The sequence below is a fragment of the Hyperolius riggenbachi genome, chromosome 10 (assembly GCF_040937935.1).
Source record: "Hyperolius riggenbachi isolate aHypRig1 chromosome 10, aHypRig1.pri, whole genome shotgun sequence".
NCBI classification, from domain to species: Eukaryota; Metazoa; Chordata; class Amphibia; order Anura; family Hyperoliidae; genus Hyperolius; species Hyperolius riggenbachi.
In genome coordinates, this window is record NC_090655.1 from 48,847,320 (window position 1) to 48,870,851 (window position 23,532).

The window sequence follows — 23,532 nt, forward strand, 5'->3', positions numbered from 1 at the left end:
CGGCGGAGGACAGGAGGATCAGTGAGTAACTGCGAGGGCACAGGAAGGCTGCAGGGGGCTGGTAGAAGCCCCAGGGGTTTTTTTTGCAAGGCTTAATTATCCCTTTAAGTTTGTTCCACTTGAGCCCATCTATGTCACATTCTTTATAAATAAATTACTACTGTACATAGCCAAAAAAAATACAGAACAAATAAACTTTCGTCATTCAGTAAGTGTAAATTGTACATATATACAGTGTCTGGGTATTCCATTCTGCTTACGTGAACTGCACAGCACATAAAATGTATCCAGTTAAAATCCCCTTCATTTTCTTTGGACGTATTCCTATTCATACACAGCTTTCTTTATCTTGGGGAAGGAAGTGGCAGATTTACTTTAAAGGGAAGGTGCGTGCGCAAATAAAAACAAAAAAAACCCAGACCTATTTACCTGGGGCTTTCTCCAGCCCCTGGCAGCCTATGTGTCCCTCACCGCAGCCCCAGTATCCTGGGATCCCCTCCTTTGCAGATCCCCTCGTCAGGTCGGCATCTTCTGCGCCTGAACGAGAGTGGCTCATGATCCTGCTCACATGGTCTGGAGCATTAGTACTTCTATGCCTGCGCAGAACGCTCCAAGCCCCGTGAGTGCGATTGTGAGCGGCCTGGCGAGGTCGATATCTGCAATGGAGGGAATCCTGGGACACCTAGGCTGCAGCAAGATCTGGGAGGGGTTTTGGAGCTTGCTCCTTCCCTTTAAAGGACAACTGTAATGACAGGGATATGGAGGCTGCCATATTTATTTCTGTTTAAACATCACAAGTTGCCTGGCAGCCTGGCTGGTCTATTTGGCTGCAGTAGTGTCTGAATCACACCAGAAACAAGCATATAGCTAATCTTGTCAGATCTGACATTGATGTCAGAAAAACTTATATGCTGCATGATTGTTCAGGGTCTAATCCTAAAATTATTACAGGCAGAGGATCAGCAGGACAGCCAGGAAACTGGTATTGCTTAAAAAGAAATAAATATGCAGCCCCCATACCCCTCTCATTACAGTTGTCCTTTAAGGGCCCTTTCACACCGCATTGCTGACGCTGGTTTCTGGTGTGAAACCAGCCTAAAGCTAATCCGTAAAGTAGAACCCCCCTTCCCCTTTTTACACTATAACTGGTCACACATGGGACAGGAAATACCAAGATAACATGTACTCTACCACAACATGCTTTCCTAGAACATAAGTCTATGACGCCAGACTTTCGGCACAATAGGGGCTGGTTCAGACAGGCTTTCGTGGGCTGGCTGGCAGCAGCTGATTTAGCCGACGCTAAATGCTTTGCTGCTACCAAGCAGAAAAGTATTGGCATAGGTTTTCGGGTTTGGTTGTGGCAGCACGTTTTGAGCCCCGGGGAGGTGGGGTTGGAGGAGAATGGAACCTCTGAAATACAGCTTGGATGTCTTGGATGCAACAAGTAGACAAGACGACGTTGGGATCTACCCAAGCGTTTATACAGGCAATGCAAAAAGCTAACCCCATCGTTTAAAAACTGCTTCCATTCATTTAAATGTAGTGGCAGTTGATCACTTTCAAACAACGCTTTGTCACCCGCCAAAAACACTGCCTTTACCAGTCCTTGTTGTGCTAGAAACACAGGAAGAAAGAAACCCACTACAAATCTAACAAAAACAGAATTATGTGTGAACCAAGTCATAAAAACACATACAAAACTAATGCCAACTGTCAAAAACTGACAGAACAGGACTTGACACCTTATGTGTGAACCAATCCTGTCTCAGTTAGCTTTGCTCTCCCACTCAGATAGTTATACATATACATTACTTTACAAGTGACAGTATAAAAGTAATAAAGTGGCTGTGCAAAACAAAACAGGAGATCTTTTTTTCATGTTAAGTAAGCACATAAGATCTTTTTGTTTCATTGATTGTCTTTATTTTATTTATTTATTTGGGGGGGGGGGGGGTGGAAAAGATGTAATTTAAGTAAAATCTGAGTTATTGTAATGAGCTGTGGATGTGGTCATGTGACTGCTTTTGCAAATGGGGGACTGTGTCAGAGCTAGTAATATTGCACCTCATTAACCCTCACAGTACCAGTACCAAGCTTACCCCAGCTGATAACTCTCCTGCTTTTACAGCTCTGGATAAATGTCACCAACTGCTGTAGGACAGGTTTTACTGCTGGGGAGATCCTGGGGGAAAGGGGGTTTCTGGTACACAATACTGACAAATGGAAGGCATAGAATAAGCAGAGTTATGACAATACCATTATGCGGATTCTCGGATTATCTTTTGCAACCAGCCCTGTGGTTCTCGTTTTTGAAAAATAACATCTGTAACCACAAGAGCCGGTGCAGAGCTCACACGACACGAGCGGGGGGTGTCTGACACAGCGTGCGGATGACTTGCAATATTCTCCCCCATGCTCGGCGGGGACGCATGTGATCACACTTTCCGCTCGTCATTTATACAACCTTCCCCAGCTTCATAAAAAAAAAAAAACACATTTGTGAGCTGAAAATACCATCTCAGCATCAGCCAAAGTGTTGTCAGGCTTTAAGGGAATCTCCAGCCGTAAGGGCTCTTTCCCACTATGAAATGCGATCGCGATTGCGATCCCGATCGCAATCGCGTTTCAATTTCCACCATGCGATTGCGATTGCGCTACTATACTCATTATATAGCAGCAAGAGGTTAGCGCTCACAGCAGAAAAATCTTTCCAGGCTCCTATTACATGTATGACACCAGTTCGCCTCCTCTATAACAATATATAGAAAAACTTTTCATAGAGGTTGGCGCTCACGGTGCTTATCAAGAATTGATAACTGTATACGTCTCATAACACTTCATCCACAATAAACATTCACAATTAAAAGTCCATCAAGAGATAAAACATGAGCAATTCTTCATAAAAACGAGTTGCAATTCTTCAGATGTATAGAGGCCGCCACCACACCCTTTGTGTGCCACTCACCGCAACAAACAGACCAACCAATGGTCTATATGCACATCGGGACCGTTCCCGGGTCGTCCCCCACCTCTCTGGCACCAATGAGTCCTCCCTTAAATCCGACAGTCCTCTCGATTACCTCAATAAAAAGCCTCATATAGTGCAGTATTGCTTTAAAAGGTTTATTGATAAAAAATACAGGTTACACTCACATGCTCCTCCTTAAAATGCTCGCTCAGAGTAATTTGTTTAAACGGGCTCTCCCCCGTAATTGATGGCCAGGGCTGGCAGGCTCCGGATAGCCGTATGGTCCCTCTCACCTCCGCCGCGCGCTCGGTGGATGATAGGACCTTCCGCGTTCGCCGCCTCGCCACCGCTGATAGACGCTAGTAGTCCTTCCGCATCAGACTCCGCCCAATCGATTTCGTCATAAATGACTCATCAGGGGCACGGAGTCTGATGCGCTTGGCTTCCCTTATGTATCTCCTCCCCTGTATCACGTCACAATGCGTCCGCCTTCCCTCCGCAGCCAGCCAGTTCCGCCAACAGTGGGGCAGAAATGTTATACAGTGTACGCTATATATACATACATCTAAAACTTATCATATACCTACATATCAGTGCCTGCCTTCAAGATATATCTATCTATAAGCTCATACGATATGAGGCACTGATATGTAGGTATAATCGAGAGGACTGTCGGATTTAAGGGAGGACTCATTGGTGCCAGAGAGGTGGGGGACGACCCGGGAACGGTCCCGATGTGCATATAGACCATTGGTTGGTCTGTTTGTTGCGGTGAGTGGCACACAAAGGGTGTGGTGGCGGCCTCTATACATCTGAAGAATTGCAACTCGTTTTTATGAAGAATTGCTCATGTTTTATCTCTTGATGGACTTTTAATTGTGAATGTTTATTGTGGATGAAGTGTTATGAGACGTATACAGTTATCAATTCTTGATAAGCACCGTGAGCGCCAACCTCTATGAAAAGTTTTTTTTACTATACTCATTATAGTCCAGCTCAATCGCATACAAAACGCGGCAGGACGACGATTGCGCTTTGACCAAAATCGCATCGCAATCGGATCGCACTAATGGAAATTGCTGCTGCAGTTTCCATTAGTTTAATGTACCTTGCGATTTGCGATCAGAAGCACATCGCAAATCGCAGGCTGGTGGAAAAAGGCCCTAAGCCTCTTTCTTCCCTTCGGTCTGGGATGCACTAGGTGCGTTTTGGTAGCGCTTGCTAATCGCCGGCGATTGTCAAAGCGCTATGCCAGTGGATCCCTATGGGAGTGGTCCCACTAGCAGCATTGCGAGCGCAGGGATTGCAAAATGCAGCTTGCTTCATATTGATAGCGATCCCGAAGCAATCTTATCAGTGGCTAAAGTAGCTAAATCGCTGTGGAAAGTCATCTGCGATTATGCAATGCACCTGTAGTGGCTCCCAGCTATTCTAGTGCTTTATTGAAGAGCAGCTCCATCTGGGAAATAAAATGATGCAGAATTATGCAAATGTTCCTGCGAAACTATGCAGCTTGAAAATAGACCAATCAAACGCTTTTACTGCAAGATTTGATAGGTTTTCATAATAATTAGCATAATTATCAATCATCTCAATTTATTTGCACCTCAATGACATCCCTGCTGACCAATGTGGACTTTAGTATGTTCGGTAGATTTGGGCAAGACATTTAATAAACCTGATTCAAACATAGCTGGCGCTGGCAGTGGCATGTTTAGAAATTTTGCATACGTCTAGTCTCTGTACAAGAGGTGACACTAAAGTGTAATTGAGTTATGCCATCAGATAATTCAAAACACAACTTCAACTCTATATCAGGATGGATGAGGAGAAGCAAAATTAAAGTTTTGGACTATCCCAGTTAAGCTGTACCTGGGGGTAGGGGGGAGTACCTCGAATGGGTAATTACCACAGTAGAGGGAAACCTCTAGAATATCCAGAGGCTTCCCCCATGCCTCCACCGTTCCAGTGCTGGGACCATTGGAACCTCATCAACAAGGGCCTTGTCTAGCAGTGCTCTTGGCTGCGCCACATAGTCCATGAACGAGTGTGTGAGCACTATGCATGATGCCTTGTGCTTGTGCAGTAGCACAGGGCAACTCAGGCTTGGCTTTTTCCCAGGGGCGTATCTGGGTAATATAGGGCCTATGGCAAACACTGAAATTGCGCCCCCCCCCCCCCACTACAGTCAGAGCCCCCCTCTCATCTAAAGACAGCATCCTTTCTCGCGTACATGTGTAATGGTTGCCTGTGGTTTTTGGCTCTGGATATTGCTGAAGTTACTTTTTTGGAAATATCTCTTCTTATTCCCTCTCTGTCCTCTTTTCTAACACAAGCAAAGTCCACCCTACATATATAAATTAAGTACCCATGTTCCTCAGATAAGAGAATTAATCTGATATGAAATGTGAGTCACAGGGGCAGACATAGCGGTGCAGCACAGTAGCAGGCATGGCACCCTTGGTGCTGTGGCGCCCATGGCAAGAGCCATGCCTGCACCCCTCTAGATACGCCTCTGCTTTTTCCACCGAGGCGGAGTTATATTGAGCTACTGTGTAGACCCAAGGCATCCTGCGCTAGGGTCCCATCAAGCGGCATCAAGGGGTGGTCCCAAGAAGGACGTGGGAAGCGTCTAGGCTCTACAAGCTTCCCTCTACTGAGGTAAAAGCAAGAAGTTTTAAATCAGGATGATACCATTTATTGGCTAACTACAAATGAATAAGAATAAACAAGCTTTCGGCCTTGCAGCCTTCGTCAGGTTTATATCCTGTTAGTTTGCAAGCTGGTGGTACAGACAGCTTATATACATGCAACATCAAAAGGAAAAACAGATATTTTTTTCAAGCATAAATACATCATTAAGATGCCTTAATACAAACAGACCATCTAAATGGGGTAAGATAAGGATCCTTGTTTACTTTACTTTATTGCTCCCAGACCTGGTATTAGGATTGACCCAGAGGTATCGTAAATTCTTAGTTCACAAGTTCAGCTAGGGTGGCTGAGACAGTTCATATATCATCCATCTCATACCAATATAGAAAGTTGTTGTCCTTATTCAGACCCTTCTGCACAGCTTTGAAACAATTTATAAATTTTGTTTCTGCTATTAATCGGTCATTTGACGTTTTGAAGCCGCCCTTCAGGGCAGTGACACGAAGATCATCCATGCTGTGTCCGTTGGACCGAAAGTGTGTAGCAACTGGGAGTCCAGTATCTAACTTTTTCTCCTGTGGATCTCACAGGTTTCCTTCAAGAACCTGACCTGAACTCAACGTAGATGTTGAGGCAGAACCTAAAAAGAGCCAGAAAACCTACCCAACCAACGTGAGGCAGCTTTGCAAAGAATAATGAGATAAAACTCCTTAAAGTGCTTGGTTGACATTATTGCTGCTAAATCATTAGTTCCTTTTTCACGTCGGTGATATTGGTGTTGAGTAACGTTGTTTGTTCCTTAAATGAATTGAGAAACAACTTTAAAATGTTGTTATGAAACTACTCAGGAGTTCCCTTTGTCTGATATTATCATTTATTTAAAGATCGGAATAACTGGGGAAATGAGGAAGAGCCAATATTTTTCACTGGTGTATAATAAAAAAAGAGCTACACAGGAAAACCCTTTAAAAAGAATCTGTATTGTTAAAATCACACAAAAGTAAACATACCAGTGCGTTTATAAACAAACAAAATGGCCACCAAAACAGGAAGTAGGTTGATGTACAGTATGTCCACACATAGAAAATACATCCATACACAAGCAGGCTGTATACAGCCTTCCTTTTGAATCTCAAGAGATCATTTGTGTGTTTCTTTCTCCCTGCAGTTCTCATGCACTGAAGTTTCAGGCTGCTCTTTTCTTCCTGCAAACAGCTTTGCCCTTGTCTGTAATTCCTCACTATGTGAAAGCCCAGCCAGCTCAGAGGAGGATTTATCCAGCTTGTAAAAGATAAGAGAGAAGAGAGAAGCTGCTCTAATCTAAATAACACACAGGCAGTGTGCAGAGAGGGGCCAGAAGGGGGAGTTCATAGCAGAACCACAACAGTGAAGAACTTGGCAGCCTTCCAGACACAGGCTGACAAGTCTGACAAGAGAGAGATAAGTTGATTTATTACAGAGACTGTGATAGTACAAAGTGCTGCAGTAAGCCAGAACACATTAGAATAGCTTTTGGAACTTGTAGAATGATAAAAAACAGGATGCAATTTTTGTTACGGAGTCTCTTTAAGTAAGCTGGACTTGATAAATGGTTGCTAAAGGGTTGTGGTCCAATCAAAAAGGACATACCGATTAACACTTTGCACACTATTACACGCACAATAGCTTTTTCACAGACAGCAATAAATCTCTGATAAAAGCGGTTGTATGCATGAATTTCAGCATGTAAAAGGTTAATGAGTATAACATTTATAATCCGTCAAGTGTATTAAAGAGGAACTCCAGTGAAAATAATATAATAAAAAAGTGCTTCATTTTTGCAATAATTATGTATAAATGATTTAGTTAGTGTTAGGCCATTGTAAAAACGTTCCTCTCCCTGATTTACATTCTGACATTTATCACATGGTGACATTTCTACTGCTGGCAGGTGATGTTAGTGGAAGGAGATGCTGCTTTTTGGCAGTTGGAATGTATTTCCCACAATGCAACAAGGCTCCCACAGTGTGATGTCAGAACCATGGTCCTGACATCACACAGTGGGAGGGGTTTCACCACAATATCAGCCATGTAGAGCGCCCTGCCCCCCCCCCCCCCCCCCCCCCCGATGATCCGTTTGTGAAAAGGAAAAGATTTCTCATGGGAAAGGGGGTATCAGCTACTGATTGGGATGAAGTTAATTTCTTGGTTACGGTTTGAACTAAAGCAAGAAATAGAAAAAAAGCTGATCCTAATTCGGTCATTGCCAATTTCACTGTGTTCATAAAGTGACTGACAATATTGCCTTTTCATAAGAATGAAAAAAAGTTCACTTCCCTTGTTTGTAAATGAAAATTTGGAGACGCTTGCTGAATAAAGGTATTTTGAGGCCCCTTTCACATGTTGGCTCGCAGTACGCTCCCCCCAATGTCACAGTGGCTATTAGTCTCTATGAGAATGGCCACACTACCCGCCATATGATGGAGGTGTTTCTGACAACGCACAATCTGCACTGGGCTGCCAACCACTCGGCACGCAACTGCATTAGATTGGGGTAGCGGTGCGGGGAGCATGAGTCACTCATTCAAAAATCAGTGACGTTTTTCGTGTCCAACATGAACGTCACTGAGTGGGGGTGGAGCTATGCAAATCCCTCTGTTGGTGCACTTTTGCCACAGGGTGATTTAAACACAAAATAGTTTGGTGCAATTGTCCTGCGGCGGGCAGGAAAATCGCACCGCAGCATGTGTGCAGCTACCCTTACTCTATTTTACCACAAATACTCTAACGGTAGGCATACATTACTCAGTGTTCCATAGAGCGATTAAGCCATCGAATTTATTGGGTGATCAATTACTGTGTGGTTGATCGAAAGTCAACAGACTAGTGGCCCACATGCTACAAGCGAGATCCTATGCAATTCTCCTTCACTACCAACCTAAACGATGTTGTGCCTTCATGCTCTGAAACCAAAAATCGATTTTGTGTTGATCGAAACCATGTGAACAGCAGCTGATTTCTTTACGAACCACCAAAATCTTTAATCCTGTCCCATCAATTAAATTGGTCGATTTGCCAATTTGCCAATTCTAGTCAATCGAGCAGCATGCAATATAATCAATTCTCCCTCAAATTGATAAAATGATCGAATCGGTCAACCGTACAGGAAAATCGAGTAATGTATGGCCACCTTTAGCCACTGTGCTGTCCCATATGTTCATTGCTTTGTAATGTTGTCATATCTTTCTTCTATCTCCTCAGATGGTGATGCTTTTGTCATTGCTGGGCAGTCAATGGAGCCTTTGGTTTGGCTCTTCTGTCCTTTCGGTGGTAGAGATGGGCGAGTTGGTTTTCGATCTGATTGCCATCGGGGTGATCATTCTCATTCATCGTCACCACAACCGCAAGACGCCCTCCGTGGAAGAAGCAGGCCCCGCCCCGACCCCGAACGCCTCCTTCAGGCACCCCGAACCAAGGAACGGCCAAGTTACAAGTGAAGACCCGCCCCAGAGCCAAATGAGGGTGGTGGCAGATATCACACCCCCACCAGCCTATGAGACCCTTGACCTGAGCTCATTGGGGGGAGGGTCTTCCCGCTCATCTAGCGTTCGCAGTCACATGTCCCATCGTAGCCACACCTCCCATCGTGGGGAGGCCGGGTGGAGAGCTGAATAGAGAGCTGGCTGATTAATTATAATAACAGTTGTAAATGAGTTAGGAATAGGAGGAGCAACCCGAGAAAAAAAAACTTGAAAGGGTCAAAGGGGAAAATTTAATGACTGCACACAAGAAAGGAAACGGAGCGACCTACTTTCTCTCTGTGCTAGAAAAACTATTCATATGGTCAATAGGCTAAATAAAGCTTCCACTGATCAGCTCTTCTATGCAGCTACACTGTCATCTCTTCATACCTGATGCTGCATCAAACATGCTTTATACACAGAATTATATCAGTCAGCTCTGTACAATGTAACGCATGGCTACTGATCAAACTCAAGTCAACAATGAACATTTTGGATAAATGTCACCAGAAATAATCCTTCATGATCGCTTCGGGTGACAGTGTCAGTGTTGAGCTGTCCATTCTGCCCTGTGGAGAGGGAAGGAGGGGGTGAACCAGCAGCTCCCCTGCAGCTCACGGGAGGACCTACAATAGCTCAGTGGACAGATGAAGTGGAGGCTGCCAAATTTGGGGGTCATCTGTACTTTATATATGGTGATGTAGCGGCACAGGGTTTGACTTTTTTCTTTTTAAATTTGTTTTAAAATTACTGATTTGATAGTTTGAACATTTCTTAAAGCCCTAGTTCATGCTCCTGAATTTGTCATTGCTAATAAAGATGAATAGGGGACAATGCAAGACAGCAACAGAGCCAAATGATATTCATATATGCCATGGATAAGTGATATCAGACAAAACTCAAAAGGAAAGCATCCATATAGCAAAGAATAATATAATAAATCCATACAAATAGCACCATAAAGTACAAGAAATTTATTAGGGACTTGTCCCTTTAAAACACAAGTAAAACATATAGCGGGGGATACAGGTTGGATGTCATGGTAAGATGACTCATAAAATAGTGATCAACATCCCAATATAATACAAAATAGTGTAATAATAACTAAGTAAACTGAAACACTGGGCAAGCAAAGTATAACCATACCAATCCTTCATCAAAATGCCTAAGAGTGCAGCGTCCTATGTATATCCACTGCTGTACAAATTATGCATGAAAGGATAGAAGAAAGAAAGGAGGAATGCTTACCACCAGATCAGTACAGACACCCTTCCTGTGCCCCCGCTAGACCTCACATGTATCGCAGACCCCTCTGCTTCGTCGGAGATTGAGGAATTAGTGTATAGTAGTCCCCTTTTATATTATCCTGGGACAGCGTGCAATATCGCTGTCCGCGCTCTGCCATTTCCGGGTGGGCGTGGCCACGCCTCTTGATGACGCAGCGCTGTGCGTTTCACCTCACGCACCGGCGCTACGTCATACTACGTGTAGAGCCGCCGATGCGCTCCAGCGGCTGCATCGGCGCTCTGACACATAATGCAGAGCGACATGGGAATAAATTACCCATACTACAGGCTAAGAAATTACGAGAATAGGAAGTTTAAAAAATAAAATTAATATCAATAAAGTAATGAATCTGGGGGGATGCAGTGAATGACACTTGAGAGCAGTTTAGGCAGTACTCATCCATACTAATATAAATACAACAAAATAGATACCACACATGTATCAAAAGTGTTTGTACTACCCCCTGGTGACCAAAATTTATACAACATTAAAAACCAAAATATAAAGATACCATATTATAAACATGTGTAAAAACAATATAATAAAGTGCATAAAGTTGTGAAAGTGCTTCGTGCAATCAATCGCAGTTCTTCGGATGTATATCATCTTGTAATAAAGTGTCCAAGTGCAGTTTTAGTAACCTATATATGTAATAAATACACATAGTTAGTGATATTTAGTAATCCAATCGTATATCAGTACCTATACTTAGTATGTATAATTGGTAATATAAACCAAGAGTGTATCAGTGCATGTTCCCCACCTTTTCAGAGTGATTGTATGTTTTGCATGAAGTTGCTACTTACTTGCAACTCCTGCAAACAAATAAAATATGTGGTAATGGTGACTCTCTATTAGGTTGCCACTTGACTGTTACTCACTTCCAGTCAGGGCAACCTGTGAACATACAACATGGAATAAAACAAAAGAGACCTATATACCATAAGTACAAAGATACAGATCTATAGTGCTAAAAGTGACCTGTGCAAACCACAAATGTGCAAACTACAAAAGTGAATCATACAGTCCATAAAAAACCGTAAACAAGTAAAAGTGAACTGTGTAAAAACAGGGATAATACTCACCGTACGGTGACGAAATCCTACATATATAATATCTAGAATATACAAAGGATTAAAATTTAAATCATGGGACAAACCATACTGGCCTTAGGACATCAAGACATAGTGGAATGGAAGTCACAGAGTACACAAAGCAATCTACTGAGGTAAGTAACAAGCAAAACTGAACTCCTCGTTCAGTCCTGCAGGGCTACGGGTTTGTAACCTATAGATCCATCTTAATTCAGCTCGAAGGAGCTTGTTGACAACATCTCCTCCCCTAATGTTGGTTTTAATTTGTTGTAGACCAACAAATAACCAGTCTCTTAAAGAACCCCCATGGCTGTTTAATGCATGTGTAGCTAACATAGTCAGAGTTTTTCCATTTAACTTATCACGTCCTGCTAATTTTGCTACCGAGACGTGTTTCTGTAGCCTCAATTTTAGTACATTCTTTGTCTGGCCTACATATTGCCAGCCACAGGGGCATTGTAGCAGATATATCACAGCGACTGACTTGCAATTAATGAATTCATTGATAAAAAATTTCTTGCCATTAGTTTTACTGATTATATATTTTGTAGCTCTCATGTTGGGACAGATTGTACAGTTCCCACATGCAAAGCTTCCCTTTGTCACTCCACTTCGACAGGGCCTCTGAAAGTGGCTTCTGCACAGTAAATTTCTCAAGGTGGGAGCTCTTTTGGCAGTGACGCTGGGATGTGTGGTAAGGAAGGGTTTTAAATCTTTATCATTAGCTAGAATATCCCAGTGTTTGGAAACAACTCTATAGAGCTCATTCCACTGACAGTTGAATGGAGTTGTAATTCGTACTTTCCCATTTTGATTTCTCTTCCTAGTAGTTACTTGTCTCTGTTGTAATAACTCCGACCTGGGTATTGTTCTTGCTCTCCTTAATGCTGTCTCAAGGCATCTCCTCGGGTAACCCCTTGCTTGGAACCGTCCCCTTAAGGCTTCAGCCTCTTGTTCAAACTCCGCTGTTCCTGAGCAATTACGTTTAACTCTAATAAATTGACCCACAGGTATGTTCTTTTTTAATTTGATGGTATGATGTGAGCCAAATTGCAAAAGACTGTTCACCGCTGTTGGTTTCCTATATATATTAGTGGAGACGGTGCCAGTGGGGCCCTTCCTGATCACCAGGTCCAAAAATTCAATATGATCTAGAGACATATGATGTGTGAGCAATAGGTTCAAATCATTAACATTAAGGGCCTCAAGAAATCTAAGACAGAGATCCCGAGGTCCCTGCCATAGAATTAATAGGTCATCAATGAACCTGTACCACCCAAGAATATGTGGGTGGTACAGGTCATATTTTTGTGACCACACGACTTCCCGTTCCCACCATCCAAGATACAGATTGGCGATGGAGGGGGCACACTTGGCCCCCATCGCAACGCCTCTGACCTGTAAATAATATTTAGCATCAAAAATGAAGAAATTATGTGTCAGAACAAATGCTGTCATCTCCAAGAGAAATTCTTTTCTATGTGGAGCCAAGTTCCCCATGTCTAGAAAATATCTAATGGCTCTAATGCTTTCAGCATGTCCCCACTAATATATATAGGAAACCAACAGCGGTGAACAGTCTTTTGCAATTTGGCTCACATCATACCATCAAATTAAAAAAGAACATACCTGTGGGTCAATTTATTAGAGTTAAACGTAATTGCTCAGGAACAGCGGAGTTTGAACAAGAGGCTGAAGCCTTAAGGGGACGGTTCCAAGCAAGGGGTTACCCGAGGAGATGCCTTGAGACAGCATTAAGGAGAGCAAGAACAATACCCAGGTCGGAGTTATTACAACAGAGACAAGTAACTACTAGGAAGAGAAATCAAAATGGGAAAGTACGAATTACAACTCCATTCAACTGTCAGTGGAATGAGCTCTATAGAGTTGTTTCCAAACACTGGGATATTCTAGCTAATGATAAAGATTTAAAACCCTTCCTTACCACACATCCCAGCGTCACTGCCAAAAGAGCTCCCACCTTGAGAAATTTACTGTGCAGAAGCCACTTTCAGAGGCCCTGTCGAAGTGGAGTGACAAAGGGAAGCTTTGCATGTGGGAACTGTACAATCTGTCCCAACATGAGAGCTACAAAATATATAATCAGTAAAACTAATGGCAAGAAATTTTTTATCAATGAATTCATTAATTGCAAGTCAGTCGCTGTGATATATCTGCTACAATGCCCCTGTGGCTGGCAATATGTAGGCCAGACAAAGAATGTACTAAAATTGAGGCTACAGAAACACGTCTCGGTAGCAAAATTAGCAGGACGTGATAAGTTAAATGGAAAAACTCTGACTATGTTAGCTACACATGCATTAAACAGCCATGGGGGTTCTTTAAGAGACTGGTTATTTGTTGGTCTACAACAAATTAAAACCAACATTAGGGGAGGAGATGTTGTCAACAAGCTCCTTCGAGCTGAATTAAGATGGATCTATAGGTTACAAACCCGTAGCCCTGCAGGACTGAACGAGGAGTTCAGTTTTGCTTGTTACTTACCTCAGTAGATTGCTTTGTGTACTCTGTGACTTCCATTCCACTATGTCTTGATGTCCTAAGGCCAGTATGGTTTGTCCCATGATTTAAATTTTAATTCTTTGTATATTCTAGATATTATATATGTAGGATTTCGTCACCGTACGGTGAGTATTATCCCTGTTTTTACACAGTTCACTTTTACTTGTTTACGGTTTTTTATGGACTGTATGATTCACTTTTGTAGTTTGCACATTTGTGGTTTGCACAGGTCACTTTTAGCACTATAGATCTGTATCTTTGTACTTATGGTATATAGGTCTCTTTTGTTTTATTCCATGTTGTATGTTCACAGGTTGCCCTGACTGGAAGTGAGTAACAGTCAAGTGGCAACCTAATAGAGAGTCACCATTACCACATATTTTATTTGTTTGCAGGAGTTGCAAGTAAGTAGCAACTTCATGCAAAACATACAATCACTCTGAAAAGGTGGGGAACATGCACTGATACACTCTTGGTTTATATTACCAATTATACATACTAAGTATAGGTACTGATATACGATTGGATTACTAAATATCACTAACTATGTGTATTTATTACATATATAGGTTACTAAAACTGCACTTGGACACTTTATTACAAGATGATATACATCCGAAGAACTGCGATTGATTGCACGAAGCACTTTCACAACTTTATGCACTTTATTATATTGTTTTTACACATGTTTATAATATGGTATCTTTATATTTTGGTTTTTAATGTTGTATAAATTTTGGTCACCAGGGGGTAGTACAAACACTTTTGATACATGTGTGGTATCTATTTTGTTGTATTTATATTAGTATGGATGAGTACTGCCTAAACTGCTCTCAAGTGTCATTCACTGCATCCCCCCAGATTCATTACTTTATTGATATTAATTTTATTTTTTAAACTTCCTATTCTCGTAATTTCTTAGCCTGTAGTATGGGTAATTTATTCCCATGTCGCTCTGCATTATGTGTCAGAGCGCCGATGCAGCCGCTGGAGCGCATCGGCGGCTCTACACGTAGTATGACGTAGCGCCGGTGCGTGAGGTGAAACGCACAGCGCTGCGTCATCAAGAGGCGTGGCCACGCCCACCCGGAAATGGCAGAGCGCGGACAGCGATATTGCACGCTGTCCCAGGATAATATAAAAGGGGACTACTATACACTAATTCCTCAATCTCCGACGAAGCAGAGGGGTCTGCGATACATGTGAGGTCTAGCGGGGGCACAGGAAGGGTGTCTGTACTGATCTGGTGGTAAGCATTCCTCCTTTCTTTCTTCTATCCTTTCATGCATAATTTGTACAGCAGTGGATATACATAGGACGCTGCACTCTTAGGCATTTTGATGAAGGATTGGTATGGTTATACTTTGCTTGCCCAGTGTTTCAGTTTACTTAGTTATTATTACACTATTTTGTATTATATTGGGATGTTGATCACTATTTTATGAGTCATCTTACCATGACATCCAACCTGTATCCCCCGCTATATGTTTTACTTGTGTTTTAAAGGGATAAGTCCCTAATAAATTTCTTGTACTTTATGGTGCTATTTGTATGGATTTATTATATTATTCTTTGCTATATGGATGCTTTCCTTTTGAGTTTTGTCGAATAGGGGACAATGGGCTTGATTCATGAAGCTGTGCTGCTATAGCAACGCAAGCTCCATGGTCAGCAGCGCAAGCTAAATCTAGGGATGCATACTATGCTCACTCTTGCAGCTTTGCGTGTCTTCCTTTAACTGCCGCCCATTGCTGTGAACTATCGCGACCACGATACTTCACTAGCGCAGCTGCTACTATGTTAATTAACATAGTTACTATGGAAGGCATGCTATGCTGCAAGAAAGCGTAGATTTAGCTTGCGCTGCTGGTCATGGAAATCACACTGCTATAGCAGCGCAGCTTCATGAATCAAGCCCAATGTCATTACACAGATTTCATAGTTGATGCAGCCGTTCCAGAGAAATTCTCACTGTACACAGATTCTCTGGATCACGTGACTGACTTTTTTCAAAGTATGGAGCTGCCAGCAGAGTGGGAGTTTCTTCCTCTGTACACAGCTATCACCTGGCCCTCTTCCATTCTCTGCTCCACGTTCACAGAAAGCTTGAAGTGTGAACTTTCAGGTTTAGGTTCCTTTTAAAGTGTAGCCGAGGTGACCCTCACGGTCCAAAAACAAATACTTGCCTAAGAGAGAAGCCTCTGGATCCTGTAGAGGCTTCCCACGTCCTTCCTGCCCACTGCCTCCACTCACCGGGACCCTCTGAAAGATTCGGGCCACACTCCTCTACATGCATGAGCGGAGTCACGCCCATGCAAGCTCTTCCCAGATTTCTTCTTAGTGGGGGGGTCCACAATGGAGGTTCAGAGGATGGCGTGGGAATCCTATACAGGAAATTAGAAAATGCTTTTTGACCCTGAGGTTTACCTTGGGTACACTTTATAGGGAACCTAAAGCAAAAGGTATAAGGAAGCTGCCATGTTGGTGTACACGGTGGTGTAGTGGTTAGCTCTCTCGCCTTGCAGTGCTGGGTCCCTGGTTCGAATCCCAGCCAGGGAACTATCTGCAAAGAGTTTGTATGTTCTCTCCGTGTCTGCGTGGGTTTCCTCCGGGCACTCCGGTTTCCTCCCACATTCCAAAAACATACGGATAAGTTAATTGGCCCTAGACTACAGTACTTACACTACATAATATAGACATATGGCAATGGTAGGGATTAGATTGTGAGCGACAAGACTATATATATATATATATATATATATAATTATTATTATTATTATTTATTTATTTATAAAGCGCCAACATATTCCGTGGCGCTGTACAATGTAAGAACACAAACAAGGGATACATAATGATGCAGACAATGATATACATGAAATATGAACACTGATACAAGATACAGCACTGCTGATTACAACTTGATTTAACATGATGACTAAAATGTATAAATTTCTAACAGTGTGCAAGCAATTGAATTAATAACATTCCATGACACAAAAGGGGTGAGAGCCCTGCCCTTGCGAGCTTACAATCTAAAGGAATGGGGTGGAAACAAGAGGTGGGGGAAGTATACAGTATATGTACAGGCAGTGAGTAATTAGGTTATTTAGTGGGTGCATGGCCTAAGCTAGAGAATATGCTTGTCGGAAAAGGTGGGTTTTGAGGGAGCGTTTAAAGATTTTGAAGGTGGAAGAGTGGCGGATGTGTTGTGGAAGGGCATTCCAGAGGAGGGGTGAGGCACGTGAGAAGTCTTGTACACGTGAATGTGAGGAGGTAATTGTAGAAGAGGATAGAAGAAGCTCGTGTGCAGATCTTAGATTGCGGTTGGGTTGGTATCTGGAGACTAGTGAGGAGTTGTTTTATATATATATATATATATATATATATATATATAGTGAGGAGATGTTATATATATATATATATATATATATATATATACATACATATACACACTGTACAGCGCTGCGTAATATGTCGGCGCTATATAAATACTAAATAATAATAATAATGTTTATTTCCTTTTAAAAAATACCAGTTGCCTGGCAGTCCTGCCAATCTATTCGGCTACACTAGTGTCTAGTGTCAGCTGATGCAAGCATGTGGAAAATCATGTCAGATTTTTGCCACAGAGATCTCTGATCTGCATGTTTGTTCAGGGTCTATAGATAAGAGGATTAGAGGCAGAGAATCAGCTGGACAGCCAGGCAACTAGTATTGCTTAAAAGGAAGAAAAAGGGTAAAAAAAAAAAAAAAAATGACAGCCTTCATATCCCTCTCACTTCAGGTGTCCCTTCCAGTACCTGACTGATTGTGTCATGTGGGTGACAATAGGGATAGGGGGAGGAGTTTGATCAATTCATACACTGCTGTTAAACCCAGCCATGCAGTATCTGGCATTAGCACTGTTAGGCTACTTGCACACCAAGACGTTGCGTTAGGTGCTACGTTAAGGTCGCATAACGTGCACCTAATGCAACGTATGGTGGTGCGGGAGAGGACGGTAGAGTGAGCCGCGTTAGGCGGCTCTATCCCTATAAGGTCTCCCAGAGTGGCGCTGATTGGCCGGCGGGACCACGTGATGCGGAGCGAGACACTCCGCATCACGTGGTCCCGCCGGCCAATCAGCGGCCGCCAGTGCAGTGAATATTAAGTAGCCATGTGCGCGGCTACTGTAGCTGCATCTCCCCGCCTCCTCTCCGCCCCCCACTGAGCATGTGCAAACAGTCTAACGCGGCTATAGCCTAACGCCGTAGCATGCTGCACTTTCCGAACAACGTGCAGCGTTACATGTAACGCAACGTGGGCTGTGTGAACAGCCCACTTGTGTTACATTGCTTGTGCGTTGGGGGAGCTTTACAGGCGCACTAACGTGCGCCTGTAACGTCTTAGTGTGTAAGCAGCCTAAAGATAGCCATACACTGGTCGATTTGCCATTAGATCGACCAGCTGACAGATCCCTATCTGATCAGAGAGGGATCGTATGGCTGCCTTTACTGCGAACAGATTGTGAATCGGTTTCAGCCTGAAACCGATCACAATCTGTTGAGCTGATCCTGCCGCCTGTCCCCCCCCCCCCCCCCCGCCCCCCCCCACCCCCGCATACATTACCTGAAGCTGGCTCCGGGTCCTCTTCTCCGCGCTGCACCCCGCACCGCATCCCAGCGCTTCCTGTGTCACTCTGTGACCAGGAAGTTCAAATAGAGCGCCCTCTATTTGAACTTCCTGGTCACTGCAGTGACACAGGAAGCGCTGGGATGAAGCAGGAACAGAGCGGTGCAGCCAGCGCGGAGAAGATGCCCGGGAGCCAGCGTCAGGTAATGTATACCTGATCGGATCGGCCGCCACTAGCGACGCGCTCCCTACCCGCGGGCGATCGACGGTATTTTTCCGCACGGCGCGATCGACGGACCGATCCGATTTCGGGAGGAAATCGGATCGGCGGGTGCGTTTAGCGTAAACGATTGGCAGCAGATTCGATCCCAGTGATCTAATCTGCTGTCGAAACGGCCGCAAATCGGGTCAGCGTATGGCCAGCTTAAGTCCGTATTGCAAACCTAGCCAGCCAAGTAATAAAAAGCCATAATACTGTACAATGCACACCACACACAAAAACAGTGCATTGCAAAATATGCATTTAAAAATGATCAGCATGAACTGGGGCTTTAAAGAGTGTCAATTGATTAAAATATTTCACCACGCTTGATCAAATATATCTACAAATGATTGAAGTCCACCAATCTAAAGAAAAGATGAATTTGATTTTTGTAAACAATCAAACATGTTGTTAAATAAATCCTGTTAACTGAATGATTCGGTTGTAGTGTTTGTGGCCACGCTTATAGAAATACTTACCGTAGTTCCAGAAACAAGCATGAAAAAAGAATGCTGCAATCTGCTGCAACCAGTGGCGTAGCAATAGGGGATGCAGATGGTGTGACACCACCGGGGCCCTGGACTAGAGGGGCCCACCTTCATCCATCTTATTAGCTTTGCATTGATGCTATCCTGGTAATGAATACCTCGATATGTGCATTACATAGTAGTAATCCTTTACAAACTCTTTCCCTGGTCTGATTATACCTCTTGGACATCTGAGCTATCCTTGGTATGTTTTGGGGCTCCATATTAATAGAGTGGTTAGGGCCCCATGTAAAGCTCATACTGGGACCCCCAAGCTCCTTTGTTATGGCACTGGCTGCTACCCTCTCCTATAATCAATCTCTGAACCAACCAGTTTCCCTCACCACGCAGCTTCAGTAAACAGGGGCTATGAAAATGTGCCAAGTGTGGGGATCCTTGACCTTCCAATCAGATTCCACTTTAAAGAATCACAATTAGCTGCACATTTCTTGCACCATGGTAACTGATCAACCCTGGAAAATTCGGTTGGCTTAAAGGACTTATTTCGCGAAAAAAGTAGGCAGTTAAAAAATGTGACAGATGACAGGTTTTGGGCCAGTCCATCTTTTTAAGGGGGATTCTCAGGGCTTTCTTTGTTTTCAACAGCATTTCCTGAACAACAGTTGCAAAATTTAACTGACATAATAGTGTGCAAGTGATTAGGGAGGCCGGCGGGTATCTTGCTATTTTGGCAGTTAAACTGTTGTTCAGGAAATGCTGTTGAAAACAAAAAAAGCCCTGAGAATCCCCCTTAAAAAGATGGACTGGCTCAAAACCTGTCATCTGTCACATTTTTTAACTGCCTACTTTTTTCGCGAAAGAACCCCTTTAAGAATGTAATCTGTAAAAAAAAAAATAGCTTGATGCATAGGTGTAACCATAGCCCCCGTGACGGCTCCTCCACCCACCCACCTTGCAGAGCAGTAGTGCAGCAGAGCTATGTGACTATAGTTACCTGCTGCCTTGCATCTCTTCTTCCTCTCAGAAGCCACTCGCTATGCACTCCTGATCATGTCACATGATCAGGAGCCATACATGCAGCACAGAGCGAATGGCTGCAGGAAGAAAGAAAAGATGCCAGGCAGCGGGATCAGGTAAATAAATGTCACATAATACTGCTGGGGGGAGGGTGAGCATCTGCCCCACAGGCCACTTGGGGGGGGGGGGGGGGGCGTGATCATTTTGTTTGCCAGAGAGCCAGGGTGTCCCTTGTTAGGCCCCAAGCTGGATATCATATCCTATGTTAAGCTCCATGCACTGTCCTATGGAGAGGGAGATGAATGGAGAAGCTGCATGCACTGTCCTGTGGAGAGAGGGGAACGAATGGAGAAGCTGCATGCACTCTCCTATGGAGTCCTATGAAGAGGGGAATGAATGGAGAAGCTGCATGCACTGTCCTATGGAGAGGGGAATGAGTGGAGAAGCTGCATGCACTGTCCTATGGAGAGGAGAATGAATGGAGAAGCTCCATGCACTGTCCTATGGAGAAGAGAATGAATGGAGAAGCTGCATGCACTGTCCTATGGAGAGGAGAATGAATGGAGAAGCTCCATGCACTGTCCTATGGAGAAGAGAATGAATGGAGAAGCTGCATGCACTGTCCTATGGAGAGGAGAATGAATGGAGAAGCTGCATGCACTGTCCTATGGAGAGAATGAATGGAAAAGCTCCATGCACTGTCCTATAGAGAGGGGAATGAGTGGAGAAGCTGCATGCACTGTCCTATGGAGAGGGGGATGAATGGAGAAGCTGCATGCACTGTTCTATGGAGAGAGGAATGAATGGAGAAGCTGCATGCACTGTCCTATGGAGAGGGGGATGAATGGAGAAGCTGCATGCACTGTCCTATGGAGAGGGGGATGAATGGAGAAGCTGCATGCACTGTCCTATGGAGAGGGGAATGAGTGGAGAAGCTGCATGCACTGTCCTATGGAGAGGGGAATGAGTGGAGAAGCTGCATGCACTGTCCTATGGAGAGGGGGATGAATGGAGAAGCTGCATGCACTGTCCTATGGAGAGGGGAATGAGTGGAGAAGCTGCATGCACTGTCCTGTGGAGAGGGGGATGAATGGAGAAGCTGCATGCACTGTCCTATGGAGAGGGGAATGAGTGGAGAAGCTGCATGCACTGTCCTATGGAGAGGAGAATGAATGGAGAAGCTCCATGCACTGTCCTATGGAGAGGGGAATGAGTGGAGAAGCTGCATGCACTGTCCTATGGAGAGAGGGGAACGAATGGAGAAGCTGCATGCACTGTCCTATGGAGTCCTATGAAGAGGGGAATGAATGGAGAAGCTGCATGCACTGTCCTATGGAGAGGGGAATGAGTGGAGAAGCTGCATGCACTGTCCTATGGAGAGGAGAATGAATGGAGAAGCTCCATGCACTGTCCTATGGAGAAGAGAATGAATGGAGAAGCTGCATGCACTGTCCTATGGAGAGGAGAATGAATGGAGAAGCTCCATGCACTGTCCTATGGAGAAGAGAATGAATGGAGAAGCTGCATGCACTGTCCTATGGAGAGGAGAATGAATGGAGAAGCTGCATGCACTGTCCTATGGAGAGAATGAATGGAGAAGCTCCATGCACTGTCCTATAGAGAGGGGAATGAGTGGAGAAGCTGCATGCACTGTCCTATGGAGAGGGGGATGAATGGAGAAGCTGCATGCACTGTTCTATGGAGAGAGGAATGAATGGAGAAGCTGCATGCACTGTCCTATGGAGAGGGGGATGAATGGAGAAGCTGCATGCACTGTCCTATGGAGAGGGGAATAAGTGGAGAAGCTGCATGCACTGTCCTATGGAGTCCTATGAAGAGGGGAATGAATGGAGAAGCTGTATGCACTGTCCTATGGAGAGGGAATTAGATGGAGAAGCTCCATGCACTGTCCTGTGGAGAGGGAATGAATGGAGAAGCTGCATGCACTGTCCTATGGAGAGGGAGATGAATGGAGAAGCTGCATGCACTGTCCTGTGGAGAGGGGGATGAATGGAGAAGCTGCATGCACTGTCCTATGGAGAGGGGAATGCATGGAGAAGCTGCATGCACTGTCCTGTGGAGAGGGGGATGAATGGAGAAGCTGCATGCACTGTCCTATGGAGAGGGGGATGAATGGAGAAGCTGCATGCACTGTCCTATGGAGAGGGGAATGCATGGAGAAGCTGCATGCACTGTCCTATGGAGAGGGGAATGAATGGAGTAGCTCCATGCACTGTCCTATGGAGAGGGGAATGAATGGAGAAGCTACATGCACTGTCCTATGGAGAGGGGAATGAATGGAGAAGCTGCATGCACTGTCCTATGGAGAGGAGGATGAATGGAGAAGCTGCATGCACTGTCCTATGGAGAGGGGAATGCATGGAGAAGCTGCATGCACTGTCCTATGGAGAGAGGGATGAGTGGAGAAGCTGCATGCACTGTCCTGTGGAGAGGGGAATGAATGGAGAAGCTGCATGCACTGTCCTATGGAGAGAGGGGAATGAATGGAGAAGCTGCATGCACTGTCCTATGGAGAGGGAGATGAATGGAGAAGCTGCATGCACTGTCCTATGGAGAGGGAGATGAATGGAGAAGCTGCATGCACTGTCCTATGGAGAGGGGGATGAATGGAGAAGCTACATGCACTGTCCTATGGAGAGAGGGGAATGAATGGAGAAGCTGCATGCACTGTCCTATGGAGAGGGAGATGAATGGAGAAGCTGCATGCCCTGTCCTATGGAGAGGGGAATGAATGGAGAAGCTACATGCACTGTCCTATGGAGAGGGGAATGAATGGAGAAGCTGCATGCACTGTCCTATGGAGAGGGGAATGAATGGAGAAGCTGTATGCACTGTCCTATGGAGAGAGGGGGAATGAATGGAGAAGCTGCATGCACTGTCCTATGGAGAGAGGGGAATGAATGGAGAGGCTGCATGCACTGTCCTGAGGAGAGGGAATTAGATGGAGAAGCTACATGCACTGTCCTATGGAGAGGGGAATGTATGGAGAAGCTCCATGCACTGTCCTATGGAGAGGGGGATGAATGGAGAAGCTCCATGCACTGTCCTATGGAGAGGGGAATGAATGGAGAAGCTTCATGCACTGTCCTATGGAGAGAGGGAT

The 23,532-nt window shown here is 44.3% G+C and overlaps 2 protein-coding genes across 3 annotated transcripts in view; one reads left to right on the forward strand and one right to left on the reverse strand.

Moving 5' to 3' along the window:
* SCNN1A (sodium channel epithelial 1 subunit alpha) overlaps positions 1 to 10,031 on the forward strand; it is a 137,149-nt gene extending 127,118 nt beyond the window's left edge. The window contains exon 13 of the mRNA XM_068258495.1: positions 8,867 to 10,031. Within this exon, the coding sequence (XP_068114596.1) occupies positions 8,867 to 9,280 (414 nt within the window). The 3' untranslated portion in view covers positions 9,281 to 10,031. The remainder of the gene's footprint in view (positions 1 to 8,866) is intronic.
* LTBR (lymphotoxin beta receptor) overlaps positions 1 to 23,532 on the reverse strand; it is a 390,915-nt gene that overhangs the window by 279,276 nt on the left and 88,107 nt on the right. The gene's annotated exons all lie outside the window — the stretch shown is intronic.